Here is a 12,211-nt window from a genome sequence, read left to right as displayed (position 1 = left end):
CCGAAACTATCATTCATCCATTATCATATATAATTCTCAGTACATATAAATTTTTCTCGTAATGTACTTTATCAATTGCGAGGTTTTACCGCTACAGTCCACTCTTCCGCAGAGGTTTTTTTTGGCCACTCAAATGCCCCAAAGAAAGGAGAGACATAAGACATCAGTCGAACTAAACGCTCTTCCAAAAACCCCAGTAGAAGAATGTAGCTAATCCGTGGGATGTTCCGACCACAGACCAAATCGGTGAATGAGATGCATTGGTATTTGCCGGCCAGCCGAAGGAGAGCGTCAAAATCCGGCAGTCCAACGAATCGGTGTATAGAATACGCGGTTGCATTGCAGAATTCCGTTCACGACTCAGAAGGCAGTCAATGTAAACAAAAAACAGCAGCTTTATACATGGGCAGTGGGATCACTATAATCTCCTTGACTAAATTAACCATTAATAACACAAAATAAACATCTGAGAACAAATCTAAATATCATCCCAATACCCACATCCACCTTTCAAAAGAGATCAGAAAAAACACGAATTTAAACAGTACAGAGACAGAGAGAGAGAGAGAGCTCATGGCCAACAACATTACATGAGAGAGAAGCAACCAAAAAACATGTGTTCCTTCTCAAGAAGCTGCAGAGCCTGGGTTGGGTTAGTGCGAGCCATCCGCAGCAGGTGATCCGAAGGCAGGGAGGAGCCACCCCTTCTCCTGCGCCTGATCCACGTAGAAGCTGAACTTCTCCCTCGCGTTTGGAATGTCAAGAGCCAGATCATCTAGCCCGTCCTTGACTCGGGTGAAGCCTTTAGTCATCTGGTTGATTGTGATCAGTCCTTCGCTGAAGCACTCCTGAAGCAGGTCTAGCATCCTGTCGTTCTTCTTTTCCATGGCCATGACCAGTGCCTTCTTCACCACCTCATGGTTGAAGAAGGGCATCCCAAGATCCCGAATGCACTGGCAGGCTTCGCTCAGAACACCCCCACTCTCAAACTCCTCTAGCAGCTTTGCTATCTTGTCCTTTGCGTCCTCCACAGCCCAGCCAGTCCCGCCTCCCCAACATCTCAGGAGCCTCTCGCCAGCATGACGAGCAGAAGTCAGAGATTGAGCCGATCGAACAGTCTCACTTCCACTGCTATTTGGTGGCAACTTGCTGCCAATTTCTTCCAAATTCAGAGGAGCTAAAACATCATCAATTACAGCCCTTGCCAGGAAAAGAGCAAGCTCATTCGAAGCATCCAAAATGTCCAATTCTGTATCCTCTGCAGATTCCAGAAGCAAGACAAAGCCATTAACTATGTCCTCGGTTGAAAAGATCTCAATGTGAAGGGCAGAAAGCAAAACAGATGCCATTTCCTTTTCACGGTTCTTGCGATCCATTGCAAGGGTGATCAGCTTCTTCAAGAATAGTGGATTATATTGAGGTACCCCAAGATCTTCAAGGCTCCGGATCAGTTCTGGGATATCATCTGAGAGAAAATATTCATGGATTATGGGCACAATCTCTTTCTTGTACCGCCTCACTTTTTCATCTTCAACTTGTGCATCACCATCTTCATTCGATGATTTCAAAAAGGAAGCATCAAGCCAACCTCCATCTGTCGCCTCGAGTACCAGGGACTGGAACAAGCTGACTGCTGACGGAATGTCAAGAGCAAGGTCGTCAAGGCTCTCCACCAATCGAGAAAAGCCCTTTACCATTTGACTAGAACTAATCAGGCCTTCTTCAGCTGCATCCTTTAACAGCTTAATTACTAGCGGTTCTGCTGTTTGAATCTCCATGGCAAGAACCAAAGCCCTCTTCACAACCTCATGATGAAAGAATGGAACACCTAACTCCCTTATGCACCTACAAGCCTCAGAAGTGTCTCCACTTTCCACGTATTCCCTCAGTAGACCAGCAATTTTTTTCTTCACCTCTTCAACAGTAATGTGGGTGCTACCACCCCACCTCCTTTCCACAAGTTCTGCATGGTGTGGAGCTGAAAGGTAGCTCTTCTCAGCAGTCTGGATTACTTGAACGCCCTTTGAAGATTCTGGGAGTGCCTTCTTTGCCCTGGTGCAGAAGGCCGGGGGAAGGATGTCATCAACCACTGCACGAGCAAGAAACAAAGCAAGGATGTCTACTGCATCCGGTATGTCCACTGCAAGGTCATCAGCAGATTCAAGAAGGATGAAAAATCCATCTTTAATCTGGGGAGGACTAATGACATCAGCATACAAAGATGAAAGCAAAACCGAAGCCATTTCTTTCTCCTTATCATGCCTATCCAAGGCAATGGAAACAAGTCGCTTAATGAAGTAAGAATGATATTGACTTGAGCCTAGTTCTTTGAGGTCAGATGCTGCCACTGCCACATCACCAGTGCTGAAGTATTCCTCAATGATGGAAACGACAGCTTTCTTGTATTCATCCAAGGGATCTGTGACAGTTGACTCAACAAGTTGATATGGTTCCTGATCAAACCAGAGAAATTAGATTAGAACTCAGAATTTTCAATCTACCTTATCAGAGCACAAAGTAATAAATGTAGGAAATATATATACACTAAACTTGAAAATTTATTACCTCGCCACTGTCATAGTTAGGGTCATTGCGATCAAGAGTGGCTTCGCCATCAGTGTCAAGCAGTTTTCCCCACGTGCCCTTACCACCGCCTCCCTCTGTTGCCATAAGACAAAGACGAGAATCAGTCCCACCAACAAAATACCAGAAATAGATAATTTTAATGACCATCTACAATATCATCGATTCAGCACAAACGAACAACATCAAATAAAAAGTTAAAACTCGCAGAGCTATAAAGAAAAGAACTTTAAAACTGACCAAATCTAAGTACTACCTTGGTTAGAATTAATCAGTCATGAATTTTACCCACTTCAATCACACCCTATCAACAGCCTAAGTTAAGCTACACACGTAGTAGCTTAATAGAAGAACAACAATTCAAAATCATGCATGAGATGCATATTTTTGCAGTGTAACTAAGTTTCACAGCACCATCATGGTTCATGACTTCAGCTACTACAGTAATCTCGGCGATAATATGCATGAGATGTACACCGTTATAGAAGGTAAAGTCCTGGTTCGTGTAAAACTAGAGTAGCAATAATTTACTTAAAAGGTTAAAAATTCAATTGATATATGCAAGGACGGATCCACATAGGGACCAGGGAGGTCCCAGGACCCGTTGGCAATCCTAAATCGTTGCTATAAATTTTCCGGAGACCCCTCGTACTCGAGCATGAGGTCTGTGTAGGTTGCAGTGGCTGTCTTCTTCTCAGAGAAGATGACCGCGCACGGAGAAGAAAGAAATAGGGACCCTTCCTGCCTCTCTCCTCCTTGCTTCTGCCATGGTCTCATCCGTCGGTGCCACCCACTTCTCCTCCAACCTTTCTCTGTCGTCTGGTGGGGGCAGTACATAAGCCCAAACTTTCCCAAATTATTTCAACCATCTTAGTAATTTTTCTTATGGGTGAAATTTCCTTCATAAGGTTAGTAAGATGGATATGATCTGTCATGGGTTGGTGAAATTTGGTGGTGAAGCTACCATGGCTTCGGGAGAATGGGGAGGGAGGCGGTTGGTGGAGGTATGGCAGCTTTGTTCTTAGTGAGAGAGAAGGTGAATGTTTGGAAACTAGTAAAAGAGAAAAATGGTGTGTTTAGTTAGAAAGATAGTGGGAGTTTGGGGAGAGTTTTATTTAACCAGTGTTTTAAATTGGGATGTGCTATCCACACACCCTCTTAATTTGCGGCCGTCGGATTAACTGAATTAAAGAAGATCAAATGACAGAAATAAACAAAGGGTGTGTGAGAAGCAAAAAGGGGTGTGTGAGAAGCAAAAAGGGGTGTGTGAATAGCGCACCCCTTTAAATTTAGTGCTTCATATTAAATAATCAATAACTTAGGTACTCCCTAGTAACTTATGAAACCTCGTAATGGACACTTGAATTATGATTTTATAATTTGTAATATTGTTTTGCATATGATTTTTGAATGAAATGTATTATATTTAAATTTTCAATGTTATTTTTGTCTATAATTTTTTTGACCTTTATAATTGGGACCCCCGAGTTTAAAATCCTAGATCCGCCACTGGATATATGCATACAAATTCTTATAAGGCCGACAATAATATAACAAGAGTCGCAGAGATAACGAAGCATAGGGGCGAGTGGACAACTAGAGATATTAATAAAACCATAAACATCATTACGTAGTGGTAAGCTAAAATAAAATCAAACCAAATCACAAAGTGCCGAATGGGGACTTACCCTTCTTTACTCGCACCAACTTCCCTGAGTGTGACCGGCGTACATGCCTCGCAGCTATCCCAGCTGTTGGTGCCTTCCCACCAGCAGGGGCTTTTACATGGTGTTCAGACAGAAAAGATGTAGGGGATTTCGGTGATGACGACAAAACCTCCACATTCTGGCTGGCAATTTTTAACATCTCCCTCTGCTCATTCGTCAGAAATCCCTCACTCGAGGCCATTTACCCAGCCAAAAGTCCTATATGAATATTAATATTTAGTAAAAATGTAGATTAATCATTCGATCTAATTAATTTCAAGTTGATCACTCTAGTTTCCACCGTTCTTCGATTAACTAAAACCGAAAGCCCAAGTGAAAACAAATTCACCTACAGGAAAGGATTTACATTTATCTAAGCAGTGTAAAACTAATCAAATATCAAAAATGAATTTACCTAAGCAAATATTAAACTACTCAAATATTGAAAACGGATTAAGCAAGCATTACCTACACATAAAAATTACAGCTAAAAACTGTTTGGCTACCAAAAAAGGGAAGCAAATTGAAGAAATACAAAAGAAAAATGCAGCATCAGACTCAGTACAGCACAGATTTCATTTTTCCGAGCCCCAAACAATGCGAAAACCAAACACCACATGCATCATTTTCCTTTCCATTTCCCGTACTTTCTCAGCATCCAAACACCACCGACGTACACAACAAGAAAACAATCCACTCAGTGATGCTGTATGCATACGAAGTCGGAAGAGTGGCGAATCCGTTTCTTCCCGCAACAAAAAATTCGAAAATAACCTGTACGTATACGAAGTCGGAAGGACGGCGAACCTGTTTCTTCTGTGCTTGGCCCGGATCTCGAGCCAAGAACAGGAGAAGCAATCGGATATCCAAATCTCAGAGCTCCGGACTCCCACTGGAAGCGCCGAAAGGGCGGGAGACAAGTGCTAGCCCGGAAACAAAACGACGACAATCTAACGGATCGGCGGGTCGGGGTTGGTCCGGGTTTATCAGAAACCGGCGGAGGTGGATCCGAATCTGTGAGTGAGTGTTGGAGTCTCAATCGGTCAGAGATTTGTAGAGAGAGAAGGTGAGGGGAGAGAAAGGGAAAATGGATGAGAATGGAAGTGTAGGGATGCGGTGGGTTTTATAGGGAGGCTACGGTTATGATGACACGTCATCACTGTGGGGGTTTTGGGTGTATATGTGATTGGGCCGTCCACGTGGCCTTCCCGCTAAAGCCAGCATAAAATGTTTTGGCCCTATCTTTTGCTTCCACCCGAGTCCGGTCTAACCCGGTTTAGGGTTTCGGTTTGGGATATCTCGCAGAATTTACGCTTCTGCCCTGTTTTTTGTCGTTTTTTCCTGATGAGGTTTATCTTTGTTACCATGGAATTTGTTTAATGAAAAAAATTGTATTAATCTGACGCATTAAATTTTGTTTTGTGTTTAAGTAAATAGTTAAACCATTTACTCGAACAAAGTCTTTAACCATTTAGGAGTCAATTACTGTCAATTTTTGGCATGGTAAGGTCTTTAACTCGACATTGATAGAATAGTTATTTTCGGAGATGATTTTGCATACTATTTTCGTCTTTTGATTCTCTATTTGATTTGTTTAATCTAAAACATGAATGAACATAAATGTGGAGGACGAGAAAAAGAGTGGAAACTTGAGAAACTTTACACAAATTAGGCAATCTAACAAGTTTTAGTAAGCAAATTTTGTCGGCACTTCACACAAGTTACTTCAACAGAGCACTTTGCACTGTGTTGGTAGCTGCCACTTTGCTGGCGCGCAATTCGCACACGTAGCTTCAGCTGAGCACTTTGCACTGTGTTGGTAGTTGCCACTTTGTCAAAGGTAAGCCTGATCATTTAAAACAATTCCTTGTATCTAGTGAAAGTTGTCACTAGTTTGTTGGATGACGTTTCTGCCTTCTGTAGTTTGATTGGCTGACTCATGAGTTCTTTTGGTGCAGCTTGTCATGGTCTAATAGAGGGTCATCACTTGGCTCGCAATCCATGGCCAAAATGGGTCATGGGCTGTTAATTTAGAGCAACTCCACCCCTACAAATTGCCCCACATGTTGAGTGATTGAATCGTACAACCCTTCCAAAATCTGCTCCAAGCCAAGCCAATTGCCTTATCTATTGAGTGGGCCCATCTCTCATGGATCAAGTAGTCAAGTGAGATTAGCATGAAGCCTTGCTTGAAGCGATTTGACATCCGGTAAAGTTAGTTTATGGTCAGCCATGTTATAATTTTTTTTACGTCAAGTGCGTGGTCTTCACGTGCAAGTGGGGAAAGTGAGTTGACCAAAAAGTGTCAGTGGGACTTGCACTCAGGTGCACTCAATTTCTGTTCCAACGTGGGTCATTGGATTTCTTAGATCCGACGGTCCATATTGATCTGCTTTTTTAAATTCAGAAAAAATAAAAATAAAAATAAAATTTTTGAAAAAAGGTTCATCCCACATGGCACAACCTGGGGTGCTAGATCGCAAAAAATTATAATCCGAGGGTCTGTATCATTCATTTGAATAACATTAAAAAATTATTAAAAAAACACAGAAAATTGGAAAAAAAAAATGGGAGCCTTACTTATAGAGACACAAATATATACCATATTTCACACAACTCCACACCTTTTAAAACATTACAAAAAGGGACAAAAAACCCAATAACAGAAAACCAAGCCCAACCAGACTGACTAAAATTACGGCCCATGCCACTCGACTATAACCGTTAATAAACGGTCACGTTAACCACAACACGACAAATCAATAAAACCAACCGGTTTCTTCCCCTTTTCCATTCAATACCTGCGTTCCACTTCCCCAAACCTATCATTTCAAATTCCCTCTCACACAAAAGATATTTTCCCATACAAAAAAACCCTAAAATCTGCATAGTTTCCGAAACTTTCAAGATGGATTTTCAGTGATTCACAAAGTTTAGCCGGATTTCCAGAAAGATTAGTGTTTCAAAGGTTTTCCTACTACTCAAAATCATCTTTTTGAATGATTATAATTCAAACTCTGTAACAAACGAATGCATTATCAAGTGTTTTTGCACATGATTTTGCAAAAGAAAATTGTAAAAAAATGCTTGCATTATCAAGTGTTTTTTGCACTTGATTTTACCAAACAATTCAATGTTCCAGTTCGTGAAAAACCAATTTCAGTGTTTTAGATGTTTCAGGCTTTTTTAGTTTATATGTATAATGATTGTCAAACATCTGAATAAGAAAATGAATATGTGTCTAAATTTTGTGAGTAAAAACATTAACCATCTATTTTCGATGCTGCACTTTGTAAATTAATTATGGTTCTACTTTATGTTTGTAAATTGGTTCTGCACAATTATGCATTTACGTTGTACTAATGTTGCACTTTGTAAATTAATTATGGTTCTACATTCTGTTTGTAAATTGATTCTTAAACGTCTAAAAAAGAAAATGAATATGCGTCTAAATTTTGTGAGCAAAAACATTAACCATCTAGCTTCGATGCTGCATTTTGAACTGATGTTGCATTTTGTAAATTAATTCTGGTTATACTCTCTATTTGGAAATTGGTTCTACATTGTGCGTTAACTACCAATTATGCATCTATCTTGTTTGCTAAGTGATGCTGCATCTAATTATGTAGTTTGATTGGCTGACTCATGAATTCTTTTGGTGTAGCTTGTCATGGTCCAATAAAGGGTCATCACTTGGCTCACAATCCATGGCCAAAGTGGGTCATGGGCTATTAATTTAGAGCAACTCCACCCCTACAAATTGCCTCACCTATTGAGTGATTGAATCCTACAACCCTTCCAAAATCTGCTCCAACCTAATCCAACTACCTCATCTTTTAAGTGGGCCCATCTCCCACAGATCAAGCAGTCGAGCGAGATTGGCATGAAGCCTTGCTTGAAGCAATCTGACGTCAGGTAAAGTCAGCCTATTGTCAGCCACGTTATAATTTTTTTTTTTTTATGTCAGGTGCGTGGTCTTCACTCGCAAGTGGGGAGAGTGAGCTGATAAAAAAGTGTCAGTGGAACCTGCACTCAGGTGCACTCAGTTTTTGTTCCAACATGGGTCGTTGGATTTCTTAGATCCGACAATCCATATTGATCTGCTTTCTTAAGTTCAGAAAAATAAAAATAAAAACAAAAAATCTAAAAAAAGGTTCATCCCATGTGGCACAACCTGGGATTTTGGATTGCAAAAAATGGTAATCCAAGGGTCTGTATTCATTTCAAAAACATTAAAAAATTATTTAAAAAACACAGAAAAATGGAAAAAAAATGAAAATTAAGAAAATTTGAAATTAAACATAATATTTTATTATTAATGAAAAAAATAATTTTTTGAAGTCAATCGCCCATGCAATTCATTTGCAGATTAGAGCTACCCTCGGATGATTACTGTTCACTAAGACAATAATTAACAGCTGTCCAATAGCCCGTGCAATTATCGCCCTAAGAGTAGAGTTGCTCTTAGGGCCGGTCAGCCCAGTTCGTTGGGTTTGAACTCTGACCGGGCCCCACCCAATGCTGATCCATATTAGGTGATGATTCTTCAGCATCAAGGCATACAAAAAGATATTGCAACTGGATTTTGGAACAAATGCTGACTGTCTGTATAGAGTTTGGATGTTATCCTCTTGAAGACTGAATAGGTCTCCGGCTTCAACAGCCAACCCGAGCAAAGAAGTGGACCTGGGAAGGGAAACCATCCGGAACTTGTGCACCAGGACGAACAACAAATCTGTAAGCCGACTATTCCTCAACGGTTTTCAGTCAGCTCACTCCCGAGCCTTGCAGCCGAAGTTCTAAAACACGCAAAAGCAAAGAGGCTCATAACTACAGGATACTACAAGAACAGGAAATCCATGAGAGCTGAATGAGATTTATGCTCAAATAACAACATTTTTTCAGTACAAATAGATTGTAGACTAGTACAGGGGACTGGGGAAGCAAAAGAACTTTTTTCCCTTACATCGACATATGAACAGATATGCTTACCTAGTTGTATCAACGGAGACTGGCCTGCATCAGCTGCAGCCAATCTTCTTGTTTTGTGAAGGATCACGCAGATCTTGTAGAGAATTTCACCCTAACAACTTCTGTGTGGAGGTGATTTTTTCAAATTTCCAACTTAGGCAGTCCAGACACGAAACAACTACTATGTCATAACCTTTCTGAAACTTTTGAAAGAAATGCAGAAAGTGATAAGCTGAAGATTGACATCACTCTGAGTTATCGGTTCTGACATAACGCTTGTTCTTGTTCTTCCAGAACTCATCTTTCTTTCCCTTCTTTTTAACTTTCAACAAACCCATTTTGCTATTAATTATACCGAGTATAGCACTCTTGTCCTTTTTGTTCTTCCGTGCAGCTTTCACATCCAAAATTGACCTAAGCTTTTCATAAGACCTGGCATCTGGCACTTGTCCATTTTTTACCATTTGCTTGTGGTAGAAAAATGCTCGTCTGAAATCACGAACACGAACATAGGCATAAATCATGGTCGAGTAAGTTACAGAATCAGGTTTTAACTTGAGAGCTGCCATCTCTTTCAACAGCTGTGGCAACTTTGAGTGTTGCCCTCCCCGTGCATACGCATTCATCAGCATATTATATGTCATCACTGTTGGCTGCAAGCCTACATTACCAAATTCTGAAATCACATCTCTTGCTTCCACATAGTGCCCTTGTTTGGCAAATCCATCGAGAAGAGTGTTGTATGTCACCTTAGTCCCCACAATCTTCTCTTTGATCATCAGTTTCCAAATTTTCATCAACATCTGCACGTCACCAGCACGCCTAAATGCATCCAGTAAAGCAGTATAGGTTTCTATGGAGGGCTTTAGTCCTTCTTTTTGCATGTTTTCAAATGCAATGTAAGCCTTCTCATGCCAGCCGCTGACTGAAAACGCGTGAATAAGAGCTGTATAAGAATGTGATGTTGGACAAATACCAACCTTCTTCATCCTCAAAAAAGCATCCGCAGCCATATCACTCATCTTCTTCTGCCTCCCATATGCACTGATAAGACAAGTATAGGATTTGACATTTGGCTTTAGTCCCATATCCTGCATTTCGACCAGCAGCTTCTCAACAATCTCCGGCTCCATTTTTCTGCTGTATGCACTCATTAGAACATTAAAAGTGGCAGATGTTGGTTTAATCCCCTTTGATTTCATCTCGGCAAAGAGACCTTCAGCTTCTTCAACTTGGTTTGTATTACAAAAGGCATCCATTAAAGTGTTATACACAATGGCATTTGATGAGACTCCTTTCTTCTCCATTTCTACTTGAATGATAAGGGCTTCACTCTTCAACCCCTCATCGCAGAATGATTTTATAAGAGCACCCAAAACTTCTTGACTCCATTTGACACCTTTCCTGTTCATTCTCTCGAAGAACTGCCATGAATCTTTTGCACTACGTCCAACTTTTCTCATGACAGTAATCATTATTGAACATGTCACATGATCCGGAAGGGTATTATTTGCTTCCATAGTCTCAAACACCTTCCAAGCATCATCATACCTGAAAAAAGTCAGTAAATATCAAATGAATTCTAGCAAGTCACTTTATCTCTTGCAAGCATCAACAACAACTTTCCCAAATTTTTTGTTCTTTCAACGAATAATCAAACAAATTGGATTAAGAGCATAATGCAAGTAGCACGAAGGCTTTGCCTCGGGTCTACTGAAACATGCTTAAAATCCCAACAATTCAAACTTCCAGTAACTCATCATATAACACCCTACTCAGACAACTACCAACAAAAGTTCTATGTGCATCGATATTGTCGAAAATGCTTCTACAATATGTTGGTACATCGTGCTGATCTCAGTGATATCAGTACATTATCGATGATATATCAATTGTCCCTTTTTTTCATAGCCAGACTACAATTACTAATATGATATCACTACAAATTGACCGAAAAGCGAAATCTAAACTTCCAAATGGCAAAATAAAACACAATTACCAAAGCATTTCATACCTCCTGGAGCACATCAAGCCCGAAATTGCAGCATTATACACATGAACATCCCAGAACTCCTTCTTGGCCGGTAAATTCCTAAACAAAATCATCAACTTATCCCCCATACCAGCTCTCCCCAGCATCGGAAACAAAACCGAACACGCCCGAGGAGTCACAAGAGACGGCTCCTGCAAACCCATCCACTCAAAGAAATACAAGCAACCCACCAATAACCCCTCCTCACCCATCACCTCCAATACTCTCACACACTCTTTCTCCCCAACCCTTCCTTCGAAACCCCCCAAAGCCTCTCCCAACGTCAAATTCTGCGGCAAAGTCCTTGCCTTTTGCAGAATCTCTTGGACAATTCCCTCAGGCGATGCATTTGAACCAAATTTGATTGGACCAACTTGTTGTTTCTGTTCTCCGAGCAGTTTTTTGACGCCGGTTTCGGGTTCCGATTCGTCTGCGAGGTGGGTACCGTCAGCCAAACGCCAAGCGGAGCGGCGGTTCTTTTGGAGAGAGAACTTGCCTTCGCGCTCAGGGTCTTGGGTTGAAGTGCGGGACTTGAAGAATCTGAGAATTGGGTCATCTGGGTACTCCTCCTCTTCTTCATCTTCTTCGAGTGCTGGTGGCTCTTCTGTTTCTTCTTCAGTTTCGTCTTCGTCTTCTTCCTCTTGGTTTTGAAGAAAGGGGAGGAAAATGGGAGCGGAGGAGAGAGAGGAAGGAGTGGGCGGAGCTGAGTAGAGAGAGAAGAGTCTGAGATTTTTGGAGAATACGAAGAGGCAGGGTTTTGGGAAGTGGTGGTTTGGTGGAGGGTGGCTGTGGGAGCAGGGAAGTGACGGAGGAGGAGAGAGTTGGCGGCGGATGAGAGCCATGGTTTGGCTCCTTTTGGATAAGCTGCAGCTAGCTTTTGCTACTAGCAAATTAGCAATGCCACCATCTCCTGGGAAAT

The 12,211-nt window shown here is 41.2% G+C and overlaps 2 protein-coding genes across 5 annotated transcripts; both read right to left on the bottom strand.

Annotated features, from left to right (window-relative positions):
* Positions 1-415: 415 nt before the first annotated feature.
* Positions 416-5,370, bottom strand: LOC137710468 (MA3 DOMAIN-CONTAINING TRANSLATION REGULATORY FACTOR 1-like). Of its 2 annotated transcripts, none has more exons than XM_068449494.1 (4): positions 5,064-5,370; positions 4,272-4,508; positions 2,566-2,660; positions 416-2,453 (listed from the first exon to the last, which is right to left on the bottom strand). In XM_068449494.1, exons 2-4 carry the CDS (start codon positions 4,489-4,491, stop codon positions 654-656), a joined length of 2,115 nt encoding a protein of 704 aa, XP_068305595.1. In that variant the 5' UTR covers positions 4,492-4,508; positions 5,064-5,370; the 3' UTR covers positions 416-653. The 2 variants fall into 2 exon arrangements, with proteins under 2 accessions (XP_068305595.1, XP_068305596.1); XM_068449495.1 differs by having other exon boundaries at positions 5,097-5,370.
* A 3,232-nt stretch (positions 5,371-8,602) lies between these two features.
* On the bottom strand, positions 8,603-12,176 carry LOC137710918 (pentatricopeptide repeat-containing protein At5g50280, chloroplastic). 3 transcript variants are annotated; one of them, XM_068450080.1, is made up of 3 exons: positions 11,275-12,176; positions 9,282-10,811; positions 8,603-9,129 (listed from the first exon to the last, which is right to left on the bottom strand). In XM_068450080.1, the coding sequence occupies exons 1-2, from the start codon at positions 12,132-12,134 to the stop codon at positions 9,506-9,508; spliced, it is 2,166 nt and encodes a 721-aa protein (XP_068306181.1). In that variant the 5' UTR covers positions 12,135-12,176; the 3' UTR covers positions 8,603-9,129; positions 9,282-9,505. The 3 variants fall into 3 exon arrangements, with proteins under 3 accessions (XP_068306181.1, XP_068306182.1, XP_068306180.1); XM_068450081.1 differs by having other exon boundaries at positions 8,603-9,119; XM_068450079.1 differs by having other exon boundaries at positions 8,603-9,088.
* Positions 12,177-12,211: the final 35 nt, after the last annotated feature.

The sequence above is a fragment of the Pyrus communis genome, chromosome 12 (assembly GCF_963583255.1).
Source record: "Pyrus communis chromosome 12, drPyrComm1.1, whole genome shotgun sequence".
NCBI classification, from domain to species: domain Eukaryota; kingdom Viridiplantae; phylum Streptophyta; class Magnoliopsida; order Rosales; family Rosaceae; genus Pyrus; species Pyrus communis.
Note: the sequence above shows the minus strand (reverse complement) of the source record. Positions and strands in the feature narration are given on the sequence as shown.